Source organism: Ahaetulla prasina, chromosome 2 (assembly GCF_028640845.1).
Source record: "Ahaetulla prasina isolate Xishuangbanna chromosome 2, ASM2864084v1, whole genome shotgun sequence".
Lineage (NCBI taxonomy): Eukaryota > Metazoa > Chordata > Lepidosauria > Squamata > Colubridae > Ahaetulla > Ahaetulla prasina.
Genome location: NC_080540.1, coordinates 156,899,923 through 156,926,479, shown reverse-complemented (window position 1 = coordinate 156,926,479; position 26,557 = coordinate 156,899,923). Strand labels below are relative to the sequence as shown.

The 26,557-nt window shown below is 41.6% G+C and overlaps 1 protein-coding gene across 1 annotated transcript; it reads right to left on the bottom strand.

Annotated features, from left to right (window-relative positions):
• Nucleotides 1-8,150: 8,150 nt before the first annotated feature.
• On the bottom strand, nucleotides 8,151-24,687 carry PRKAG1 (protein kinase AMP-activated non-catalytic subunit gamma 1). Its single transcript, XM_058169341.1, has 12 exons — nucleotides 24,606-24,687; nucleotides 20,378-20,426; nucleotides 19,618-19,724; nucleotides 18,457-18,538; nucleotides 18,295-18,353; nucleotides 16,338-16,383; nucleotides 16,037-16,091; nucleotides 13,562-13,688; nucleotides 13,225-13,390; nucleotides 12,012-12,049; nucleotides 10,228-10,374; nucleotides 8,151-9,451 (listed from the first exon to the last, which is right to left on the bottom strand). The coding sequence occupies exons 1-12, from the start codon at nucleotides 24,612-24,614 to the stop codon at nucleotides 9,341-9,343; spliced, it is 996 nt and encodes a 331-aa protein (XP_058025324.1). The 5' UTR covers nucleotides 24,615-24,687; the 3' UTR covers nucleotides 8,151-9,340.
• Between the last annotated feature and the right edge of the window lie 1,870 nt (nucleotides 24,688-26,557).

Sequence of the window (26,557 nt, the reverse complement as noted above, 5' to 3'; positions counted from 1 at the left end):
CATCTTAGTTGCCGGGACATATAGCAACCGCACGAGCCTGCAGCCACCGTACCACACGAGGAAGGCTGAGAGTGCATCACACCCACACAGCACATGGCAGTCAAGTTGCCTGTGCACACGCATGGAGAGGAAAAAGAGGGAGGGAGAGAGGGAGGGAGATCTGCCAGCAGCACCATCTAAGGTCATGGAGAAAGCAGGATGCTCGGGGACAAAGAGTTACAGGTGAAGAGAGGAGAGAGATGGATATACAGTACAAATGAGCATAACTCAAAGGCAGGTTAGGAAACGAATTACACCCAGTGAGAAATTCTCACATGGCTACGCGCTGTTCCATGCAGAGATAGCACCTCTGCTATCACAAGCTGCTTGCAAAAGCAGTTACACAGCAACAGCTACCCAAGATAGGATAGTACAAGGACATGCACATAGAGGAAAGCGTTCTTCCCTTCAGGCGTTGAAGGGGCACAGAAGGATTGCACGAAGGGCTCCATACTCAGGCCAGCACCCAACCTGGCTCTGCTTCCTTCTTGTGGTTCATGTACAAGCCTTCTGGGAACTCTTTGAATTATAATACAGTACAGTCTCTCAAGGGGTTTTCTGCTTTTCTTTAATTCTGTGTTAAATGACAGCTAATGGGCAAACCGTTTTAGTAAGCTTTGTATGTGCTGAAAGAGCAGTTGTATTTGAAACATTGAAAATACAGATTTTTAACTTTGTTTTGAATTTGGTCTGGGTGTTTTTATTGACTGTCAATCATCATTGCCCCTGGTTTTTGCTTTATTCTGTACCCAGTCACCATTGACAAGCAATTAAGATGGGTGGTCTTTGAAAGCCGATGCAGAAAATAACCCTTCCGTTAGAGTCACATGGGGCAAGTCTAGAAGGTCCAGGGCCTTGCCACATTGCTATCCACAAGACCAAGAGCTTGTTTCACCTGTCACACAGTTCTTTATACAGTAGCAACAGAATGACTTCCTGTAGGAATCAACAATCATTAATCTTGGATGTGTGGTGCTTCCTTATAGAGAAAGGCATTGAATAGATTTGCACGTTTATCAGGTACAAGATTCCACAGAAAGCTGAAGATTTACGTTGGATCCCTGGATAAATTGTTCTACTCTGTGCTAACCAACTGATTTGCTGCTCTGGATATGATAAAGATGGATGGATGGATGGATGGATGAATGGATGGAGAGAGGGGGGGAATAGGAAAGATCTTATGAATAAAGGCAAATACGTGACCCAGGATAAAGTTGCAAGATCCAATCTGTGTCAATCACCAGGACCAGAGGTTTTGTCTTCCGAGCTTTCAGATTCATGCTGGAGGCCATCTTCGGGGAACTTCTCTCTACTGGAATATGTACTTTGGGCTATTCTATGAGTCCTATTTAGGTGGTGCCTTCCTATTGGTTGATTGGCCTGTTGATGGCTGGCAATTGCCTGTTGTTTCCTTGTGCTGCCAAGCCCTTGGCTCCTAAGTAAGTGATGAGCTGGTGGTAAATCAGCACTCCTGTTATCTGACGAGAGGCCCATTTCCCAGGCTTCAATCTTATGAGAGATCTAATGCTGATAAAGATAGGTTGAGTGTGCATCATAGTACTTGCCTGCAGGCTAAAAACATAAATCTTTATCCATCTCAGTCCCGAACTGGAATATATCACATATGAAAAAACTCGTATATCCATTAAAAAGAAACCACATGATTCTAGTCCCTGACATTTGTAATGCAGCTGTTCTGTCCTCCCTCGCCTCCATCCCAGCGATGGCTTAATTAGCTGGCACTATCAGCCCTGGCAGCAAAAGAGCGAGCGTCTGCCAAGTGGCTCTGTTATCTCCCTCAATGCCGATAAGTCAAACAGTACTTCAGCTCTTAGTTCAGCAGTTAATTTGCCTGCTACAAAGAGACACAGCAGCTCTGGCTGCCTTTATATCCTGTGGGGTGTGACTCCATGACTCAGCACTTCCTAGGCCTGCCCCACCCCTGCTTCTGTTGTTCCCTCCTCTCCTGCCTACGAAACCTAGGGTCCAACCAAGCCTGATTGCCATCAGCTGGATCTGAAGGCGTGGCCTGGGGGGGAAAGAGTCAGGGGACGGAGGCCTCATTATCTCTTCCACCTGGCCTGCTTCTGGCTCCTGGAGCTGAGCCAGGGAAGCTGGTGTTCCCGAGGTAAGTCCTGACGGCCCTTCCCCCTCACTTTCCAAGTCACTTTCTGGCAGGAGGGCCGGCTCTGGGGGCGCAGACACAACAGCGGCCTTATGTTCTTATCTCCTTGATTGCCCTATTTTAGAAAGCAATGGAAAGACCAAAGAGGAGCAATGGTCACCTCTATTTACTTTTCCCTCTCCTGATCTTTCTGGCAGGTGGCGGCATTTGGCTTCAAAGAAAATATTAATAGAATCAATTGGAAGAAGGGTGGGGGGTGGGGGGTTCCACTCAGAAAGATCTTGTGGACAGTATCTTGAAAAGGAGCTTCAGAGCTTATGGAGTCCACTATATAGTTCACCATGACACAGCAAGAAAAAAGATGACATGAGCATCGTCTCTCCTCACTGCCTCAAGGTGTGTCTAATCATGTAGGAGAGAAGTCCAAAAGCAGAGGTTTTTCAGGCAAGGGCAGCCTTGCAGAGCTGCTGTAAGGCCCCTGGCCTAGGCGAATTCTGGCAGCCTTCCCCATCAGTTCAGAAAAGAATGAGCTGGAGAGGAACTCGGATCCTACCAAAGTTTTGTTCCTTATCCATATTCTGAGCTCAGATATGCCCGTTGTGTTGTCGGCAACAGTCGGATGGAGCCTGGCCCCATCGCTCATTTTCTCTCCCAACTGCTTTGTTACTTCTTCTTCTCAAGAACAAGCGTTCACCCTTCATCCTCAGGTAAATGCAATTGTTTCTTCTCCACCCCCATCCTCCAAAATTTCCCAATAAATAAGAGACTTCAGCACAACTCCCACACCGGCTCCAAGTGAAACCTAGCAACTGAGCGCCAGCATGGCAACTGCATTGGCAACAGACGGCAACAACAGGAGTGGTTAGCAGAACTGCCAGTGACACACAACCCCTTTGATTATATGGGAGGGTGGGAAAATGATTGGGGCTTGGCAACGTTTGTTCCGATATCACTGTTTTCAAAAAGCCGATGACTGAATCTCCAGATGCAGAGATCCTGGTACTAATTATTGCTACGTGGTGTACAGAACGCTTTTAGATCACATAATAATCCTGAAAGGTCATTATGATTTTTATGTAAATTGGAATGACGGTACTAAGATGGGTTTTACCACTTTTAAAAGCGAGCCAGAGAAAGGATGCAGAGCCTAGCTTCTTGAATACCTTAAATTCTACTAGAGCGATGGTAGGAAGATTTGATACTTTCTTCTATGCAGTCAAGTAACACGTATGTGCATGTTCATGCTTTCCTGTTAGGCTGCTTCTACATTTGTACACACCAATTGGAAAGCGCAGGGCAAGTTGTGTGTGTGTGTGGGAGGGGGGTTACTTAGAATGAAGGAGTTGGCAACAAGCTACTACAATGTCTCCCCCAAGGATACATTGAAGGAATTTTTCCAGCCATGTTTTTCCTCAGCAGCCCCCAGCTTTGTTTTTGGCCTGTGATTTATCTTGATCATTCTTTAACTGGCTTTTCCTCGGTACACCAGTACAGTTCTGTTCTGTTCTGTTTTTGGAAAATAATACTGCTGATGGATAGACAGAAAATCAGCTGGAGGGGTGAGCCCCTTTTGCATAATTATTTTCCAATATTCTCTTGGGTTTGAAAGAATAAAACTGAATTTCTGGGCGTGTAAAACCATCATCAGTCCCAAAAGCGAAGCGAATATGTAATTTTCCTGGCCCAGAGAGCTCACCTGTTATATCTGTAATCAGATCTGTTTTACTTCTGCGTTAAACTTGTCAACTTTCCAAAATCTGACAGGAAAAGATGGACGGGAGACTTTACATAGGGAAAAGTGCTGAGATGAAAATTTCTGACATGCATTCCAGCAAACCAAATGAATGGATACTGTTCGCCTGATGGTCTCCAGCATGCCCCATTGGGAAAAAAATGAAACAATTGCTAGTATTCCTGCTTTCACAGCACAGACCAATATATAGATGTTTTACACTGTCATACCAAGGACAACATCTAAAACCAGCTTTCATAATTTAATTATACAGGAAAAAAAACATGCTCTGAAATGAGCAATTTAGTACCAGACAACCTGGTTAGCCTGGCTAGGTGGCTCAGTGGCGAAGACGCTGAGCTTGTCAATAAGAAAGGTCGGCGGTTCGGATTCCTAGTATAGGTCTCCTGCGTGAGCAGGGGGTTGGACTAGATGACCTCCAAGGTCCCTTCCAACTCTGTTACTGTTATTATGGTAAAGAAATAAGAGCCTTTTTGGTGCAGTGGTTAAGTGGGTGGCCTAGAAACCAGAATGTTGTGAGTTCTACGTCTCCTTTAGGCATGAAAGCCAGTTAAATGACTTTGGACCAGTCACTCCCTCTCATTCCACATCGCCTCGCAGGGATGTTGTTGAAGAGGAAAATAGAAAGAGGAAGAAATATTATGCATGTTTGCCACCTTGAGTTACTTATAAAATAATACAAGTAATATATACAGTAATATATATTGTAGGTCAGTCCACACTGATTCTGTTGGAAAAATCAAGTAAATCATCATCACACACAGCCTTCTCTTGCACACACACACACACACACACACACACACACACACACACCTTGGCATTTGTTCTATAGAAACAGACAACTGTTGGGTTTGGCAAGAGATATTGGTGAGAATCCCCAATTAACAGCCTTAATCCAGGACTGTCAGAGTAATGGAGCTCACCTCCTTTTTGAAAAAAATCTAGGCTAAACTGTATTATTCTTAAAACTTTATTATTTCAGCTGTCTGGTAGAGGCACGAATTAGAATCCACAAAAGTTTGCTGATAGAAGCCGTATCAGATATACGAAGAGTCCCCCTGATTGAGAGATGTCAAATCCAAGCAAGCAGCATCACATGCTTAGTTCGACATCAACCCAGAAGTCTTTTAACACCTGCAGCCTGTGTTTTCCCTGTGATCCACATTCAGAATCAAGAAACGCAAACCTACCTCCACATCCACACCTGCTGAGATGAAAATATTTTGGTACTGTATGTCTTCCGGAGTTTGCAACAAGGCTACTGCTTGTCATGTTCTATCAGCCTCTGAATCTATGCTTGCATCCCTCTTTTTTATCCATGGTTGCCACTCTCCCCAGGCCTTTTGCCTGACTTGAGAAAGCTGAAATTGGCAACCCAGAAGCTCCTGGTCTTCCACCTGCTCCTCTTATCAGCCCAGTTCTGTCTTCTATTAGCAACGGATACAGAATATTTAAAGCCCAAATTGTCCCAACCCAAGGGGTGCAGCTTTAGCCATTCTCTGCTTGTCCTACTCCCACCCTGTGGGGAATGTGCTGTATCAACACTCGTGTTCATGTGGGGGTGGGGGAGCGAAGACCAAAAGTAATTGCACGATGGTACAATAGACTCAGACTATTGGGATACAATGCAGTTCCGGGCTGTTCTCCACATATTGTCTTGTGGGGGAACAACCTGCTCACCGGTCATCTTCCAATACAGGCTGTAGCAGCATTCTTCCCGATTGTGATTCAATGTGCAGTGCAAGAGCAGTGTTGGGACTCAGATGGAGATCCAGGTTCAAATTCTCCACTAGACCGTGAAGTTCATTGGGTGACATTGGATCGCCTATCAACTCGCACTTGAGTATCTGACACTGTTGCTTTGAGGATAAAACTAAGGAGACAGGGGCATGAGAAAAGGTAAGGTTCATAATGCACTGTTTTCCCACCTGGATGTCTAAGGCTGCAAGTGGCTATATGGATGAAGCCCTTTCCTCTGGTTTTGGGGTACATTCCCCAAGAGATTGCAATGATATATAGGTCCCAGCCAATACAAAAAGTTATACTCTACCTATTGATCAGAGATCTTTCAAGAACTTTAGCTCAGTAACTTTCCTATAACTGAAGGTTACAAATTCTGGGCAAAGGAACCATCCGAGGATGGGTTAGAGGAGAAACCAAGCGAGATTCCATTGTCTCAAGTGGCAGAGAAATGAACAGAACAGATGCTATTTATCCAGCAATCTTAGCCCCATCGTATCAGGATGGTAGCCCATTAAGAGTTCACTCCTTTTCCAAAACCAGCCAGTTAAGCAGTCACCAGCTTTTTTTACCCAGGCTGTTACCCACCACATAAGCATAATCTAACAGCCTCAAGTAAACCACAAGTGATTTCAAAAGAGCTTTGCTGGCAACCTTCTTTCTTCACCCTGAGCTCATGATTGACTTGCGGGACCGGCGCGATGTGCAATAAGTTGACACGATGCAGTAGGATTGTGTGCTTGTTAGTAGGGTTCACTGGGTTACGGATTTTTCTTTTACTGTCTTTCACTGCGAATTGTATTGGGTTGGGGTGGTGGTACATGCAGGGAGACTCACCCAATCTCATTATACACATGTTGTACTCTGACAATAAAGGTTTGAACTTGAATCTTGATTGTCTGCAATATTGGCTTATTCAGTGGTGAGCCACTCTATTCCCAAGGGCCTAACTTGCTCATCTGCCTTCTCCTCTTGCTAGGAGATGGCATTCTCACCCATGGCTCCAGCTAAGTGCCTGAGGATTTCTGCCTTTTAAAATAAATCACAGGCAGAACAAATAGGCATCTAGTAAACTGGGTAGGGAGGCTGGCTCAGCACATTCCTGGCCATAGGGACGCTGGGGAGGAGAGGAGGAGGGACTGAGACAGAGATACTAATTAAGACCTGGAAGTCAGTGCAAGATAGGATAAGGGGAGAGGGAACTAGTCATTTTGGCTAGACTGGGGCTCAAAAAGAACATGGAAAAAAATATGCAGCTCGGAAGGCTGCTGTGGACTACGAGAACTAGCATTTCCAAATGGAGGAGAAAACCCTTGAATCGCTGGCCTTTGAACGGAAGTCACAGGCTGAGCTGATATAAGCAATGAAGTAGTCAGCAATTCCTCTTCATTTTGGAGCACACAACCTATAACAGAAGTGGCATTTCAGAGACATGAGTGCATAGGTTTCCAACCTTGTTGAACTAGTTAAGTACATTTTTAATTTTGAAAATATATTCCAAAACATTACAGGGTGGTGGAGAGAGAACTGCATGTATAAATGTGTGCTTGTGTGTCTATATTATAGTGACCAGACGTCCCACTTTTGGCGGGACAGTCCCGCTTTTTAATAATTTGTCCCGCGTCCCGCGGCATTTCAAAAAAGTCCCGATTTTTCCCCCCACTCCCATTCTGAAAATGGGAGGCGGCAACACAAGAGGAGGAGGAGGCGGAGAAGGGGGAGTGGCGGAGAAGGGGGCGCGAGATCGCCCGCTGCCTGGAAGAGCCGAGAGGAGAGCCAAGCCTGCCTGGAAGAGCCGAGAGGAGAGCCGAGCCTGCCTGGAAGAGCCGAGAAGCAGCAGCCGCTCCTCCTCCTTCAGCCAGGTGGCGAGACTCAGCGCGCATGCGCAGCCCCCCCCATCAATGGTGTCCCGCTTTGCCATCGCTGAAATCTGGTCACTTTAGTCTATATGTATGTGAATATATGTATATCTGTATGTATATGTATGTTTGTGTGTGTGTAGTGCAAAAATGCAAATGTAATGTGAAAGACTCAATAATCATAGCAGAAGTGAAGTAGCAACAAAAAAGCTGCTATCTGAAGAGATTTGTCATTAAACCTGATGTGCACTTGAGCTGATTAACTCTACACTCCTCGAGAAAAACTGATGTCAAAGATGCAAAAAACCCAAACTCTTGAATACAGACATAAAAATTATATGATGATGTTCTTATATGCATAGCTGCAGAGGTACAATATTCTCAAATTATATAGGTACCTAGAGCAGTAAATATGTAAGAAAGGGAGAAGCATCCAATGTCAATGTCTCAAAATTAAAATTTGGGGAAATGAAATTATGGAGAAAACATACCAGCCCGGACCAAATGATGTTCTGAAATAACGTTCATGAATTAAGCTGACGTGTAGGCTAACATGGGTCTCTGAAATCAGAATAATCTTCCTCTCCTTTCTACGCTGCTTGCCAAGAGCCATTCATTATTCAGAAAATGCAGGTTAAAATTTCAGATTGATCTTTTATTAAGTACAGACTCTCAAAAATGTAGTAAATAATAAAAGGAAGGCTTTTTCAGGGTTAAGGTTAAATCTTGTCCACGGACTTGAAATAATTACTAAGCATACTCTCAAGTCCCCCTTAAGGTGACACAAAGAACTCTTGAAAGCTTTCTCCTTGAAAGTAAAAGCACGGACAGAGGAATGGAGATAGGGACTACAGCTTTACAAAAATATATATTGTACAATTTACCTGGAGAGGAAAGCAATATAGGAATGTGCAAAAGAGATAGCATTCTTGGCAAGGCAATATCTTTACAATAAGGAAAGACATACTTTAGTAAAGAAGAACAGGCCCCGGTTTTCAAAACAAATAAAAATAAATAAATTGTGTTGCAAATAAGATCAAAATGTTTCCAGGCAGAATCGTTTCTGGCTCTGGTCCTTTCACGGGGAAGTATTGAGAGAAGACAAATGAGGCCTCTCCCTGCACAGATCAGCAAATTCTAATAGCGCAGGAAGCCAAACAATATCACACCATCCTGGCCCCAAAAGGGATTTTTAGCTCCAGTGATGAAATGGGTTCCATTCGGAACATCTAAAACAAAGTTTAGCTCTGCTACAAGGAAGGGCACTATGAGCAATGGGAGCTGGGTAGCATAAAAGATGCCTATCAGAGAGTCTCAGAAGGGGAGAAAGTAATTGATGGACATGGTTGCAGGCGATACTTAGATTGGGTTTCTCATTCATTTACATACATTTCTTAGATGCACATGACATGCAAAGGATGTGCAAACCAATAAATGGAAGAACTGTCAGGTACTGCCCTTCTGCTTTAACTTAAACTCAGATCTATATTCTGGATTTTCTACAGGTCTGAGTTTGTGTCCACACATGGTTATGTCACACTCCCTCAGGAAATCTGACACATGCTCTTCCCATCCCAAAATGGCCAGTGTTATCTAACTGAGGTTACATTCCGCGTACGAAATCAGTGTTTCTAAATCAAAGGAACAACAGGTCTTGAAGATTCAGGAAACCAAGATTTGAAGAGGGAGAGGCCATGAGAACGAACTCCGTGAAGATTGGCTTTTAAGTGGACCACGTGGCCTCCTTTTACGCTGCAGCTGTTTGGCCAAAAGAGTGATAAAGGAAGGACAGCTGTGCCATATTTCAGGCCCAAATGAGTGGATTCAGCCTTCTTGCTGCTGACCCCCCGGCAGCATTAGCGCTTGCAGAATATCAGAGAGGGAGATGATGCCCTTCACCACGTCGTTTTCATCTACCACAACCAGCCGATGAACCTGTTGGTTACAGAAAGTTTTGTGAGGGCCTATTTTACACAATGAAGAATTTGGTGGTCATCCCAGGATGATACAATTGTCTAGACCAGTGAGGGCAAACCTTTTTGTTGTTGTGTGCTGAAAGCACGCACTCATGCCGGCACCCATAATGCAATGTGCGCACCCCCCTTCGTGCGCCCCATTTTGGGCCTAGTAGGCCTCCCTGTAGCCTCCTGGGACCAAAAACGGGCCGTGGGGGGGGGGCACTCCCCTGTGCATGCGTGTGCGTCTCCCGCAATGGTTCCATCCCCGAAAATCAGCTGGCCGGCGGGAGGCACGCGCACGCATGCATGGTGGAGCTGAGCTGGGTGATGGCTTGCATGCCCCCAGAAAGGGCTCTGCATGCCAGCTGTGGCACATGTGCCATAGGTTCGCCATCATGGATCTAGACCCTAGATGAAAAGGAAATCTGGCATCACAATAATATCTCAGCCCAAGTTTTTCCCTACCTTCTTTCTTGGGTGATTCAAAAGCTTCCCAAGTTTTTCTGTGGAAATGAAGAGTCCCCTCCTTCAGTTAGTATGACTATGGTATTATGTCATTGTCACATAACCAAATACAAACTTATTGGACTACTTCACAGTTTTAATCTCAATGAAAGACAGTAAAGCAATGTCGAGACTAATCTTAATAATAGCCAAAAGTACTGTATTTTATGAGCACCTCTGGCTCCATCTTGCTACAAGAACATTCCTTTCCTTTACTGAATTTAGCCAGAAGTGGGGAACTGGACTTACCTCGGCCTCTACTAGTCTGTTGATTATTGTCTCCAAAGTCTCGTGTTTGTAACATTTGAGCACACCCTCAAAGTACTGTGAGCGATGCTGCAATGCCTTGGTCACTGTTACATCCAGATTATTGTAGGTTTTCTCTGCTGCCAGATTCTGGTGATAGAGAGATAAGAAGATGAAAAAAATCTGGTGGCACAGCTGCCTTTCACTGACTCCAACATTTTCTCTCTCTCTCCATACACTTGCTTTGATGAGCTTGAATTGATCAAGTGTGCCCAATGTCTACAAACAGAAGTTGCTTAAACCCAGTAATGTTTGTATTACAGAGAATTAATATCATTTCTCATCTGTCACAGCAAATATTGCCATCATATGAATAACCTGCAATCAATTATCAGCCAATATTTGCACTACCACATCCTAGAAGACTGGGTCATGTCCTACTGAAATTTAAGAATTTTTCCAGGGGTAGAAACACAAGAGGACAGAACCATAAGCATTATATTAAATCTCAAATGATCCAAGCTGTATGCTACAAATTAAAGGAAGAGGACACCAGTATTAAACCCCCTCTAATTTTCTTTCTGGTTCCAGACACAATCAAATTTCATCAGCTGGATTTATCTGGACAGGATAGAAAGCCATGTATGGATAACCTCATTTAGCTACCATAATTGGGAAATTGTGCCGAATTCCATATGGAGAATCACTACTGCATTTATGATTTTAATTCAGCCTTCCTTTTCCCCACTCCCCAGAATGTTCATCCCAGCACTGCAATAATTAGCAAGAAGGAAATTAGTACTTGTAATTACATTCATTGGAGAGGGATTAAAAAAAGAATAAGCAGGCATACAATGGGAATGTACCAGCAACAGCTGCTTCCTTTTGATGTGTATAGATAGTGTGTGCCTGCTTACTCTCTTGTAAGCCCTTCCTCTCTAATCTCTCTTCTCTGTGAGGAAAAAAATAGGTCAAACATAGGAGAAACTGCCTAATTAGATTGCTTGCTTAATCAATCTCTCTGCTCTGCATGGGAGATAGGGGGTGAGTAATAGGGCTGGGCATAGGACATGTAGTAACTGACTATAATACACATGAGTAAAGGACAGATGCTGGAAAGATCATAAAATTGTGTCTTGGTCTCAAAATCATTTTTTTCAGCACTGTTATAACTTTGAACAGTTGCTGCACAAGGCATTCAGTAAGTGAGGTCTACTTACATAACTAAGGCTATCTGATCTCTTGGACTCCATGTCATTAAACCAGGGCAGTTCCATAGGATCATCGCTTCTATACTCAATATTATACCAGCTTCCACCCAAAGACATGGATTTTTTTCCCAATATTAAATCTCCAACATATTTTTAGGCCATCAAATATATAAATGTTTACATAAATATCTGTCTGCTGACAAGGTGAGGGTAGCAAACTAATTAATGTTTTCAACTTAGCTTTCAAACTGGATTTAAGATAACTTAAGTTTATGTTATGCTGGGAAAGATTGAGGGCAAAAGAAGAATGGGACGACAGAGAATGAGGTGGGCTGGATGGAGTCACTGAAGCAGTCGGCATGAGCTTAAATGGACTCCAGAGGATGGTAGAGGACAGGAAGGCCTGGAGGAACGTTGTTCATGGGGTCGCGATGGGTCAGACACGACTTCGCAACTAACAACAACAAAGCTTATGTTTGATAAGGTTTTTTTTAAAAAAATAAGGAAAGTGGGTAAGCCAAAACAGCACATTTTACTCCTATAATGTTGTAAGCAATTTTTACCAGAAATACTCACAATAACATCAAACTTGGAGTAAATATCCACAACCCGGCCTGAAAAACAGAGAAAAGCTGAAGTTCAGTATTTTCTATAGCTTTCCAGCTAAGATCAGGAAAAATGTACTTAAGTTGGAAGAAACTGGAAAAAAAAACTTCCTGCTACAATGCAGAGATATATGTGAGCTCATCACCTTGCCTCATGCACAGAACAAGACAGAAACTGGATATATTTGAAACTGGGTATATTTAACTATAATTTCTCCACTGAACCATTCCCTGTTGCCCAAAAGGTTTGGGGCCGCTGCTATACTAAATCAATGGGTTACAGAGCCTCATAAATCAACCAATCTATATTCAAAAGAAAAATAATATGTGATTACTACACAGGGGTAAGAATACCCTCCTAATTTTCCATCCAAGCTAGTCAACAAGAAAATGTATTACTACTAACTAAAGCCTTCCACAAAATTTAGTTGGGAATTTTACCACGTGAGGCCCCGGATAATGGGAATCTGTGGGAGACTGAACTACAGAATTTTATTATTTCAGAGAGAGTTCTTTATTAATTTATTAATTGCTACTTTTTCATTAATAAAACTAATAGCATTTGAATTCTGCGTTGTGACCTTGGCCCAAGTAGTTATTACCAGACACAATCAGTCCTAAACAAACGTATTTTATTAGAACAGCTGAGAATTACTTCATTCTCAGCATAGTCCAAATTAATTCCAAAACAAATCCTTCAGAAAAAGTCCTTCGGCCTTATCACAAACCTTTGTCTTCTTTGGTACCCTGCCAAAGGCTTTTCTTGGCAAAGCCCCATGAAGTTCAGAAACAAGAGCCGCTGACTAGAAACAAATGTAGCAACACTGCTTTCCTACAAAGAGCCCAAGAGCTGTTGCTGCTCTTTTAAGCCTTATGGGAGGGGCCAATCATTTCCTGGCCTTACTCCCGAGACATCCTTTTTGCTTTAGCTGCTCTTGCCTTTTGGCAGCTCTTTGCATGCGTGCACTAGGAACAGGCTCCTCCTGTTCCTCTGCCTCTCTGCTATCTGCCTCTGGAGGCTCCAAAGTCCGTGCATCACTCCCAGATGGCCCTGGCCGCATCTCTGCCTCTGACGCAGAGCCCTCGTCCAGGCCTTCCCCAGCCTCCTCGCTGTCCGACTCAGCTGCTAGCTCCGCGGGCTGTTGGCGGACCACAACACTCTATTCCACAATGCCGCTTCTCACCTGATTCATCTACCACAGGCAATGCAGAGACCCGATGCTGTACAAAGATGCCCAGCGCAACATAGACAGGCGTATTGGTCTGCACCTTTGCAATGTTGTCATAAGTACCAATCTTCAACTCTTCTAGGGTTTTGGTCATGAATTCTGGCTTAGGGAACTCAGCAATCTGCGGGATCACAAGAGGGAGATTCTAACAGCACGCTGAAGCTTTGTGGAGAAAAGTAAAATGGCATCTCACAGCTACACAAAAAGCAATGGTCCACAGAAAGGGGACACACACAACTCTCAACAATGCGAACAGAAAAAGCCAAGCTGGCTTGCACTGAGAAGTACTCACAAACAGCTTGAGGAATTTGAGGATGCGCTTGTGTGTCAGGATGTACAGAGTGTTGCCTGACTCGGGGTCAATGACAGGCAGCCGGTGGATCTTGTTTTGAATCAAAGAAGTCACAGCATCAAACAGGCTTTACAAGAGAAGAAGGAGGAGCATATCAAAACTAAGAAGGCACTCCGATGTCTACTTTACCCCCTTCATTCTACAAAGGATGTCGCTAAAACTCTAGTGGGGATGAGTAGCAGATATGAAAGAGGAACTAAGATATGTAGCTGGGATTCCTAGATCTGTCCTCAAGTCTGAGAGGAGTTCAGATTTCATGCAGGTAGAGAAGGTTTCTGAGATCTGCTCTAATTTATAGTCCACCATCCTCCAAGACTCAAGAAAAAACTTCCAACACATTAGATAGAAATCCTCCTCCCTCCGATATCTATCTAGACCAGAGGTCTGCAAACTTGGCTTTTTTAAGACTTGTGGACTTCAACTCCACAAGCTGGCTGAGGAACTCTGGGAGTTGAAGTCCACAAGTCTTAAAAGAGCCAAGTTTGCAGGCCCCTGATCTAGACCATCAGTGGCACAGAGCTCTTCTGCTTTAAATTATTTATGAGATCCCTTCCCCTTGAAGCAAAGAAGAGAACCATTAGAGAGAGGATTCTCTTTTCAGTGGTGCCACAATGTGAGAATTTATTTGTTATTGCTCTTGCAGCAGCTGCCTGGGAGAAGAAAAGGGGATTATGAAATTCTACCCCTCAGAAGCAAAAACAAAAAACCTTGATTGGTGTTGGCTATTAAGCAGAAAGGAGAAAAAAGAGTGAGGTGAGTCATTTCCCCTTCTACATCAAGCAGCAAAAGGTCTTGGAGAGGCCTTACTTTAACCTGAGAGGTTTGCTGGTATATATTGGATATGCGTATATCTACTAATTTAACTTTTTTTTTCTTAGAAACAAATGATTTCATCTTTCAAAAGATTTAATAGCAAAGAGTGAAGCAAAGAAAAAACACAAAGGTGTGATTGCGGATAGCTGTGGTTTCTGGCCCATGGTAGGAGATAGCAGTAGGCTGCATTGCATTCATTAAGTACCAACAGCAGTTCTTCACATTCTTAGAAGTGTATATGTGGAAGGGAGAGAGGAAGAGGTGTGAGGAAGAAGTAAAGTAACTAATAGCTACTGTTAAAGAGCTATTAGTACAAGTGTTTACAGAACAGTAACTGAGTAGAAACACTTAAAGTAGGTGTGCCATTCCACCGTATTTCCCCAATCTTTCTATGTAAGACAGAATCTTAATTGGCAAAGGAACCCTCCAGCTCTTTTGAAAGACAACATTTGAAACCTGACTTGCATTATTATTGCAAGTCTATTAGCTGCACTAACAGACTATTAACTGCACAGCTCTGAATGCATAATCCTCAGTGCATGTGTATAAGATAGTAACAAACATTCTTTTATAAAGAGGTGCAAAACTAAACTTCTGGTCTGATTTGCTTAGAGCAGGGGTCTGCAAACTTGGCTCTTTTAAGACTTGTGGACTTCAACTCCCAGAGTCCCTCAGTTGGCTGAGGAACTCTGGGAGTTGAAGTCCACAAGTCTTAAAAGAGCGAAGTCCACAAGTCTCCACAAGAAGTCCACAAGTCTTAAAAGAGCCAAGTTTGCAGACTCCTGGCTTAGAGGAGTCTCAAAGAGATAATACAGGTAGTCCTTGACTTATCACCACAAATTTTGAGCCCCAAATTTCTGTTGTCAAGTGAGACATTTGTTAACTGAGTTTTGCCCCATTTTACAACCTTTCTTGTCACAATTGTTAAGCGAATCACTGCAGTGGGTAAGTTAGTAACACGGTTGTTAAGTGAATCTAGCTTCTCCATTGATTTTTGCCTGTCAGAGTGTCGCAGAATGTGATCACACGACCCCAGGACACAGCAACCGTCATCGGCATGAACCAGTTGCCAAGCATCTGAATTTTGATCACATGGTCATGAGGAGGCTACAAAAGTTCTGTGAAAAATGGCCATAAGTCACTTTTTTTTCAGTTCATTGTAGCTTTGAACAGTCACTAAATGAGCTCTTGTAAATTGAGGACTACCTGCAGTCACAATAACGTGGCACAAGATGCCCAAAATACAAGAGACAGGACCAGATGAAGACAAGTGGGGATGTCCCTTAGCCTTTTCATCGCTTAATTGACAAAACATTAAGAGCTGAAAATTTAAACCGAGTGTGACAGTATTAAAGGGAAAAACTCTATGGTGGCCCCCTTCCCTCCAGAGTCTAAGCATGTGCCTATTTTCCTTAATAGCTAATCCAGGGCTGACAGGAGATAATCCATAGACCAGGAGCGATTGAAAGACCGTCTAAACTGGTGATGACTCCAGAAAAGAAGAAGCACGTCAGATGGGAAGATGGCAGGAAGCCTTTTAGTGGCACTTCAAAAATGCAGAAGCAGATTAGCGGACAATCCCATGTGGGTGGAGCCCCCTACCTGGCATCGGGTGAAATGCAGACCAATGGCTTGAAGGAGTCCTGCAGATAGAGTTCTGCAAGAGAAAGGAAAGATTATTTAGCTGTGTTCCTTTTAAGAAGAGAAAATATACACTGGATGGCTTTCTGGTCACCGTGTTGGTGACAGCCCAAAGGCTCAAATCTGGTGTACAATCAGATGCCTAACAGTGAAAAGAAGGGTTTCCAATATCTGGAAATACCCAGGGCATTTTTTCCAATCTTCTTCACCAGAAATACCCCATATCCTCTTTGCCCCATCATAATAACCCTTCTGCCATTACCTCGCCATGTTTCAATCTTGTGCTCTTCCAGCTCATAAATCTGTACCTGGACACACAAGAAAGAGTGTTAGGGCTAAGTGCAACGAATAACCTCCACCCATGCTGGCCAGTGTGTGCTCTAGCTTGCTGAGGATGGAATTTAATCCTCCAGATCAGGGGTCTCCAACCTTAGTAACTTTAAGGTTTGTGGACTTCAACTTCCAGAGTTCCTCAGCCAGCTTTGCTGGCTGAGGAACTCTGGGAGTTGAAGTCCACAAACCTTAAAGTTACTAAGGTTGGAGACCCCTGCTCCAGATGTCATATAGTAGCTGCCAACCTGGCAGGATCTTGGACATGTTCCAACCAAGTAGGGCTTTGGCTCCAAAGTATGTGAAAGCAGCCCCTCTTCAGCAATTACTGCAAGACAAGCCATAAGCTTCTCCCAGTTCTTTTCAAATCCAGGTTTCATTGCCCTCCAATTAGCATAAATAAGGCATTTTGGCCACCATGATGTGCATCGTGGACTGTGGGAGGTTGAGAAAGGAGACGAGTGCTCATTGCTATTGTATCTCAGTATTCCATATACAGGCAGTCCTCAACCCACAACCACAATGGAGTCCAAAATTTATGTGGCTCAGTGAGGAACTCAGTGAGGAACGTGTTGTGAGTTTTGCCACATCTGTGAAGTGAATCACCGCAGGTCTTAAATTAGTAACACGGTTTTTGAGTGAATCTGGTTTGATTTGTCAGAAAGTCGCAAAAGGAGAATCGCATGACCCAGGACACTGCAACCGTCATAAATGAGAATCAGTTATCAAGCATCCGAATGTAAATCAGGGATGGGGATGCTGCAACAGTTATGAGTATGAAAAATGGTCATAAGTCACTTTTTTTAGTGCCGTTAGAATAGAATAGAATAGAATAGAATAGAATAGAATAGAATAGAATAGAATAGAATAGAATTTTATTGGCCAAGTGTGATTGGACACACAAGGAATTTGTCTTGGTGCATATGCTCTCAGTGTGCATAAAAGAAGATACGTTCATCAAGGTACAACATTTACAACACAATTGATGGTTAATATATCAATAGTCCGAACTGTTGTAAATTGAGGATTACCTATAGTTTGATCCCCCCACCTTCCCGTTATTTGCTCTCCTTGTTTCCTACCCTGAAAACCCTTGTATTTTCACGGCTGGATGAAGACCCATTAATAAACTACCACTTCCAAAATAAAATTGACTCTCTACATTAGCTGATTCACCCTGTTGTGGTCCGTCAGCACCCTAGGGATCTGGCAACGGAGTTGGACAGTGATGAGGCTGAGGAGAGGCCAGGGCCATCGGGAAGTGAGGTGCAGACTCCAGAGCCTCCAGAGACTGATAGTAGTGAGGCAAAGGAACAGGAGGAGCCTGTTCCTAATGCACGCACGAGAAGAGCTGCCAGAAGGCAAGAGCAGCTCAAGCAGAGAGGACAACTCAGGAGTAGGGCCATGAGATGATTGGCCCCTCCCATAAGGCTTAAAACAGACCAGCATCGGTGTTTCAGCTTTGCCGGAAAACAACGCTGTAGCTGCGTCTTCTGCTTCGTCCTCTGCTTCGTGTACATCTTTGTTTTTGTGGCTTCTGGACATTTGCCAGGAAGGGCCCTTGGCAGTTTGCCTAATTGGACTAAGGTTTGTGAGATAACTGAAGAATTTGTGTTGGGATGCATTTGTTTTACTTTGAGTTGAAGATGCTGGGAATGAAGTAATTCCCAGCTGTTCGAATAAAGTTTGTTTTTCCACGGACTATGTTTATTACTACCTACTTGGGCCTGGGTCACAATACACCCATATATATTAATTTTTTTCCTTAACAAATGAAAATTAGAAATAAACTCTTGCAATACTCAGACGGGCAAAATGTCATAGTTGTGTGAAGGACCTTGTTCAACCAAGAGCTCTCTTAATGAAGTCAGAAGTCCAAAGGCACTTACTAGGGCCGATTTATAGTAGCGATGAAGGATGTTAATGAAGTCTGTGATTGTCAGCATTCCTGTGAGGGGATAAAAAGGGTGTGTGAAGAGGTCACCCAAGGCATTGGGAGGAAGAAGTCAGGGTAAGAAGATGATAAGAAGATGAAGCAAGGAGGCTCTTACCCACAAAGCTTTGCTTTTTGCTGTCCCAGAGTGGAGCAGCTCGCACACCATTGGTCACCAATGCAAAGAAGGCTTTCTTCACCTAGAATCCACACAAATATGGGGCTGTGACACTTCCAGAGAAAAAAATTATAGTACGGTAAATCTGATGCCCTTCCAAAGTCTTGGGTTTCATTGCCAAGATCCTTCAACCTAAATCTAGGCAGTTTTGAGGATCATGGAAGTCATTAATCTATCAGTCTAGAAGGCATGGAAGAGGGAAATCCTGAATTAGAAAAAGGCTCAGGAACAAGAATCTCACATTTTCCCAAGAATTTCAGAAGGTTACTTTTGCAATGCTTTGTCAGCTATTGAAAAGGTTAAGCAACACATACAAAAGACTGCACTGCTGCTGTGAAAAGCATCTTATTTTGCATTTGTTTGCCTACTACCTAAATCCCTCTGTAAAGGGATTAGAGAGGGGTCTGCTCCTGAGATTATCCTGCTCAGGAGCAGACCAGCATTTTTAATCTATAAAAGAGAGATTAAATGATTTAAATCTAGTATCTCATTTGGATACTAAGCATGCTTAGTATCTAAATGAGACATCATATTTACAGGAATCAAATTCATACTTAGCCACGGTTGAAGTCAAATATAACTAACTTATGACTTAATTATAATATGACTGAATTCACACTTTGTGCTGGAATGTAATCTGGTTTAGTGGGTTTTGATTCATGAATTTAGTTGGTTGTGATTGATTTAATAAAACATGGTAATATAATTTGCAAACCAGGTGAGTAGCTCTATCCTGCCTAAAACTAGATCCTAACCCTTATATATCAGTTTCAAAATGTCAAATTCCATTACTAAATTTTATGAGATTTATCACCTTTTTAAAAGCGAAGTTTAGCCATTTTTGACCCAAACCACTGATCATTATAACCACAACTTTGCACTCAAGATGCCAGGGGTTCTATGAACCTGGAGCAGGTACACAACATACAAATCCTCACAAAATTTTCCAATTCATTTTTATAGGGTTTTCTACCTACTCACAAAGGCAGAGAATCTCCATCTGTTGGTAGCCCAATTTTACTTTTCTTCAGTTAAAGGAAATGAATCCCAACTCCCCAGAAGCTGCTACTGCTCTTCCCATCAAACCAGGTAGCTACTTACCTGCAGAGATGTATCAAAAACAACGAGCTTGGAGCTTGTTGGAATGAGGTCATAACAGCGATGTGACTTCATGAAGCATGTGTAGATGCCATTGTTGGAATCGCCATCTGTTTGAGGAAGACAAAGAGAACTACAAGGTATCCCTTAACAAAATAACATCAGAGCAGAAAAATTCATGCTCCTAAGAAGCTTAAATATATCAGAAAACCATATTATATATGCTTTTTTTAAACAATCCAAGCATATCTAAGCACTTTGCACAACCCACTGCTATTTGCTCAATTAAATCTAATATCTTTAAGAAAGAAAAAAACAGAATTGAAGCTTCGTTCCAAGTGCTGCAACCTCTTTAACTTTCAGCAGAAATTTCGCCTTCAATTTCCAAGATTGCCTTCAAAGCTATAAGAAAGAAATTTGTTTGCGAAGTTAGAAGAAGAGAGTCTTCAGATGCTGAGGCCAGCCTGTCTGTCTCTGGAAATTGATGGAGAAGCTTAAGTTACTAGGATAGACAAAACTTTACAAAAGATAATAGAAAGTAGATCTCCAAGCTCAGAATCCACCAATTCACTTGACAAATTTCTAGGAGAAAGTAACCCTGACATTTTTCGTTTTAAATTTTTGTTTAAATTACTGCTTTTATTTATTTCTGTAATCTTGTTGTTGTTAAGGCGGGTGGATAGAAAAATGTTTGCAATAGATTCCAGCCAGGGATCCAAACTAAGCAAAATTTGTCATAAATCAGTCTTTGTGCCTCACTCACCTTCAGATAAGGGCAGTTTTTTCTCCAGCCCACTCTCAGGAACTGCACCCTAAAAAAATAGAGAAAGATAGAAATCAAGGAGGTGCAATGTCCTGGGATATAATTCCTGCAACACTGAATGCCGATTGTTCCTTGAAATGTTGTAATAATTAGGAATGCCAACAAGTTAAAAAACCTTATTAGCAAACATTTCTTGATTCATTGATTAAATCTGAATGTATTTGCATATCAAGAGCTTTGGAAATAACCTAATTTGTTTTGATATTTTAGTATATTAAAAGAGAATTGCTTCCTAAGACAGAGGGGAGAACTGACTTGTCAAAGCTGAATTGCATCCCCTATTTTCTTAAATATTAAAAAAAAGATCCTGTTTCGTTGGGGGGGAAAAGCACCTTTTAACTTTTAAAAAATAAACCATTATCTTGGTTAGCCAATACAACCTAACTTACATCCAATCTACACAATGTAATCCTCATTCAAAATAACTAGAATGTTGTTCCTTCTCACATATTAACCCACCTGGAGACATGCCAACAGAAAAACAAACTGAGCAGATGAAGAAGGAAAAGAGGTGCCATGTAGCTGAACGTACTTGTAAAGCTATAAATCTTATTTCATCACTATTATTCAGCGTATCTATTTCACAGGAATACTATGATAAAATACAAAACAAAGATATGTTTACTTTCTTGTAAACACTAGTAGAGTCTTCTACTAGAGGTTCATTCCCAACAATGGAGAGATAGAACTGTGTTCTCTTATTTCCTGTCTCCCAGGAAAATGTTAGCGTCTTCCCACAATTAATGGTATCTTTGCCATTTCCGGAGAATGACATGGTCCAGCTGTGAATATTTCCAAGCTATAAAGTTGCCAGCATAGCAGACTCTTGATTTAATGCATCTCAGTTCAGTAGATTTCAGCTATAACAGACTAAATCTGTGTTGTGAAAAATTCAGTAGTACAAGGCACACTACTGAGAAAAACCATATTGATTGCAACAATTGTTGGGTGTCTGCTTTACAAGAAAGAAGGACCCCAAAGATGTTTATACAGGTGGAAGCTGAGGTCTAAAAGACAGGGAATTCTAGGGATCTGATTTGCTGCCTAATTTAGGTAAGCTAGGCAGATCCTCCTTATGACCTTAGGTTATTTCTATTGTTACGCAAAAATAACCTTTTCAGGAGGATAACAGAGCTGGGGAAATCCACTGTAAAGGAGATGGAATATTGAGGTATCAGCAGATGGAGGATAGAATTTTGGGGTTCTCAAGCTTGTTACTACAGTATGTTGCAATTCCTTTATTTGGGCTGCATTGTGAGCTTTTATTTTTTTGGTTCAAAAGAGATTGCAGAGGGCGTTGTCTGGGGGCAGGGAGAAGTCAGTTTGGGTCTGGTAGGATTAGGCAAAGAAAGAAGGTGGATTTGACCCTAGCCAAGTCTAAAAGACTGGGATAAAAAGAGCACAACCTCAATTTTGTTTGTTAGATCTATTTTATTTGCTACAATGTGAATTTGGACTTGACTCCAAACAACAAGCAATATCCAATGTTTGGCAATGTACTCAGAATAAAAGAATAACAGAGTTGTGGAAGGGACCTTGGAGGTCTTCTACTCCAACCCTCTGCTCAAGCAGGAAACCCTATACCATTTCAGACAAATGGTTGTCAAACCTCTTCTTAAAAATCTCCCGTTCTGGAGTCCCTATAACTTCTGGAGGCAAGTCCTTCCACTGATTAATTGTTCTGTTATATTCCATATATAAGAGCCCTGGTGGCGCAGTGGTTAGAATGCAGTACTGCAGGCTACTTCTGCTGATTACCGGCTGCCAGCAGTTCCGCAGTTTGAGTCTCACCAGCTCAAGGTTGACTAAGCCTTCCATCCTTCCGAGGTCGGTAAAATGAGGACTCAGATTGTTGGGGGCAATATGCTGACTTTGGAGACACCGAGTGACACATTTGCAAGGTTCAGTTAAAATTAGAAAATCATTTTCTTCGAAGTGATCACTTGTCTAGTATCAGCTTCACTGAAACCCAATGCAGCAAAACCTTACTGACAACCATCAGTAAGATTCTCATATGTACACATGTGTTTAGGGCTTGAAAAATTTCCATTTGTTATGCAATGGCTTTAACAAATATCCCTTTCTGTAACAGATATGCCTTCCCACATCAGTCCATTAAATTGGGGGTTCAGTGTACTATTGTATGTATTAGACAGGATGGATATGTAGAGCAGAAGGAGAAAAGGTTAATTTAAATAGTCAAATCAAAAGCATCCTGGAATCCAAACACAATTCAAATTGTTATAGGCTTATCACAATGTATTATGGTCTATACAGTCAAAAGCCTTTGCATAACCAATTAAGCAGAAGTGGACATCCTTTTGAAATTTCCTTGCCCTTTCTATTATCAGTTGAGTATTAGCAATAGGATCTTATGCCTCTGCCTTATGTCTTCTGAATTCAACTGATAATCTGGTAATTTTCATCCCATGTATTGTTGAAATTTTGATCGCAAAATCTTGAAGATTATTTTTAGGAGCATGCAAGAGAAGTGCAAATGTTCTATAATTTGAGCATTTTTAACACACTTTTTTGACATTAGAAATTAGTATAAAACAATCTTTTCCAGTCTTTTGCATTTTTTATGCAAGCTTACAAAATCACACACAGCATCTTGTAAACATTTTAAACAATTCTGGTATTTCATTAACTGGCTGGTAGTTTGCACATGCAGTGTTGTTCTTAAATTTTTTTTCCCAAGACTAAAAAATGTCTGGCTGTAATTCTATGACCACATTATGATCTTTCCATACAATTCTTTTTGGCATCTCTTCCAGTATTAATCTCTCCCATTAATATTTGTAATGCTGTATTAGTGTTAGTCGGTCTACTATAAACAGCACATATTCATAAACATTAATTATGGAACACAAAAATGGTCAGTCTCAAAAATAAAACCCAGATTTTTGCAATCTGCAGTTTATCCTTTCTATTAAAAGTAAGGTTTTAAATTTGTTTGGTTTTTTTAATTTACAATGAATAGTTTTATTTTATAAGACTGAGTTCTAGCGTGCTTTGCTTGATGCTTAAGTTAAAATTTAATTAAAGTGATTAAGATACTTTTGTTTAAAGAGATTGCAATGTATCATTACAGATGAAAGCAGGGCCTTCTGATGTGATCAAGAATTCCTCTTTTTTAAAGATAGGATAAATTATATATGCCATTAGCATGGAAAGACAATGTCAAATAACAAAACAACTTGATGATCTGCCTCAGAACGAACAGAGAAAAACATACAAGTTTAGCTTAAGTTATAACTTTGTCCCATCTCTGACAGTTTTAAGCAAGCCCCAGTTCTTTATACCATGAGATAACTGACTTACAGTGCAATATTTTCTAATTATGTATAATATGAGAAAGGGGTTTTTATCGCTTAAGATCATGGCTATAAAATCAGAAATACATATGCAGGTCTATATGTATTTTTCTTTCATGCAATATGGCTTTTGGAGATCACATAGAGATACAGCCTTTTTTAAAAAATAGGTCCTGCTGTAGCCTATTCAAAACACGATTTGCCCAAAGAAATTCAAAAATCAAACCATTGCAAAACTCCAGCCGAGAACTGACATCCAATGCAAGGCAAAATCTTTTTATGGCATTAATCGCTTTTCCAAAATAAGGGGTCTCTCATTCAAATAATTGATTAGACCGACGTCCTTCCTTTCATCAAGGAGCTCCACACGAAATTTCCCCAAAATACAAGGTTTGACTGTGAGACACTAACTACAGTAAGTGCAAATCACTCCAAGTGAGCTGCCAGGATTAGAATCAAACCTAAATCTTAGCCCAAATCTTAAGTAACATAAATACTATACCATACTTCTAAATATTCATATATAAACATATATCATACTCCACTTTAGAAGTAAAAACCGGGCCACCATTCAAATGCAACCAACGTTTGCAGAAGAATGTGGACTAATCTGCTTGCCCTATCCAACGTTATCATGTACAAAGCCAATATATTGACTATTACAAATGCTAAATGTATAAATAAATACTTATCTGGACCCAATCCCCAATAATCCCGATAAAACGTATACTATATTGGGGTACCGCCTGTTCTCATTAAGAAAGAAGAGATGCACAAAAGAAACACTATCCGGTACAGGGAGCAACTAAAACTCTTCCCCCAGGAAAGCTCCACCACCCTCTTTCACTTACCGCCTCCATTACCGTGTTGCTGCCTCCCCGCGCCGAACTCAGAGAAAGAGAGGCAGCTTCACCCCCCCCCACGCCACCCCCAGTTGCCGTTCCCAGCATGAAGCTGAATTTCCGCCTTGAAGCCCAACTGCCCTCAGTTCCGCCAGTAAAGGCGATCGCGTGAGCGGAAGTGCTTTGTGTAGACAGACGTGGGAAGATCGTCTTTTTGCTGCCGGTCTAATGTCACGTCTCCGAGGGGACTGACAACTGCTCAGTAGAATAATTGCATTTAAACAAGGGGACGCCCACAAGCGCGTCAACACAACTTCATTTCCAGCTCATTTGAAAAAGAAATTGAATTCGCATACTTGGTTTTGTTTTTTTTTAATTCGATATTGGTATTGAAAAGGCACGCACCTCTATAACTGCCTGGTTTGGTTCTGCAACCCAGTAAGACAGACGCAGACTTCAGAGGATAATTAGAACTGCAGGAAAAAAAAATTGCTACCTGCCTTCCATTGAGGACCTGCATACTGCACGAGTCAAAAAAAGGGCTGTGAAAATATTTACAGACCCCTCACATCCTGGACATAAACTGTTTCAACTCCTACCCTCAAAACGACACTATAGAGCACTGCACACCAGAACAACTAGACACAAGGATATTTTTTTCCCAAATGCCCTTACTCTGCTAAACAAATAATTCCCTCAACACTGTCAAACTATTTACTGAATCTGCACTACTATTAATCTTCTCATCAGTCCCATCAGCCATCTCCTTCCACTTATGACTGTATGTCTATAACTGTTGCTTGTATCCTTAAAATTTATATTGATATTGTTTCCTGATTGCTTATTTGTACCCTATGACTATCATTAAGTGTTGTACCTTGATGAATGTATCTTTTCTTTTACGTACACTGAGATCATATGCACCAAGACAAATTCCTTTTGTGTCCAATCACACTTGGCCAATAAAAAATTCTATTCTATTCTATTCTATTCTATTCTATTCTATTCTATTCTATTCTATTCTATTCTATTCTATGGTTGCCTTTTAGAGCTGTCCTATTAAAAAGATTCACTAAGAAGTCTTTATAACAACAAGCACAGGGGTGCAGCCTTGGCTTCTATAGGTGCTTCACATTTTGTTTCTTAAAATGCTATGATGCTTTTAGGCTTTATTATTCAGTGGGTGCCAAAAAGCTATCAGGAAAGTTTCCATATTCAGATAGTGGAACTATTTATAACTCTCAGTATAATAAGGAACTTTTTATAATTCTCGATGTAGTAAAATGATAGGCAGATTGCTTGGTACCTTGCACGTTTAGTTCTAGCCATCATCAAGAAGGTAAAATAATACAGTAGCTGTCATCCAAAAATAGGTGCCAGCAATGTTTTACTTTTTTCTGTTTTTCTATTCGCACATAAATTTAGATTGACACTCACTATCTTTGCTGAACACTTCCGTTCTCACTGTTTACCCCCTTAAGTTTCCGTGAAAATATAAACCGAAGCTGTTTGCTTATAAGCCCATGATCTCTATTGAACTGCAGCTCTCGTGTTCTACTCTTAACAATTCAAAAAGCGGGGAAGGCTGGAATACAGTGACCTCACAGCCAATGGGACAATTGATGTCAATACAAATACCGTAGAACAGCTTTCTCCAAAATAAACCTGCAGATTACCTGACTTTGCAAACACTGCACCATATGGTGACAGAGAAATAGATTAAAGAATTGACGTTTGATTAGATTAATTTGGTCCACAGAAGGTCTGGCTCTGGTTGCTTTTTAGATAATTTCTTATTATAAGCCTAGATAGTGAGTCTTGTAGTAGTATGTGGTAGTCAAACATCAGAAACAGACTAATAGCACACTAAAAATTGGATTACATCACTTTTTCCCCCGGATCTGCACCTTAATTCGTCAGATGTTGTTATATGGATGCAGCTCACAGTACGGGTCTGATGA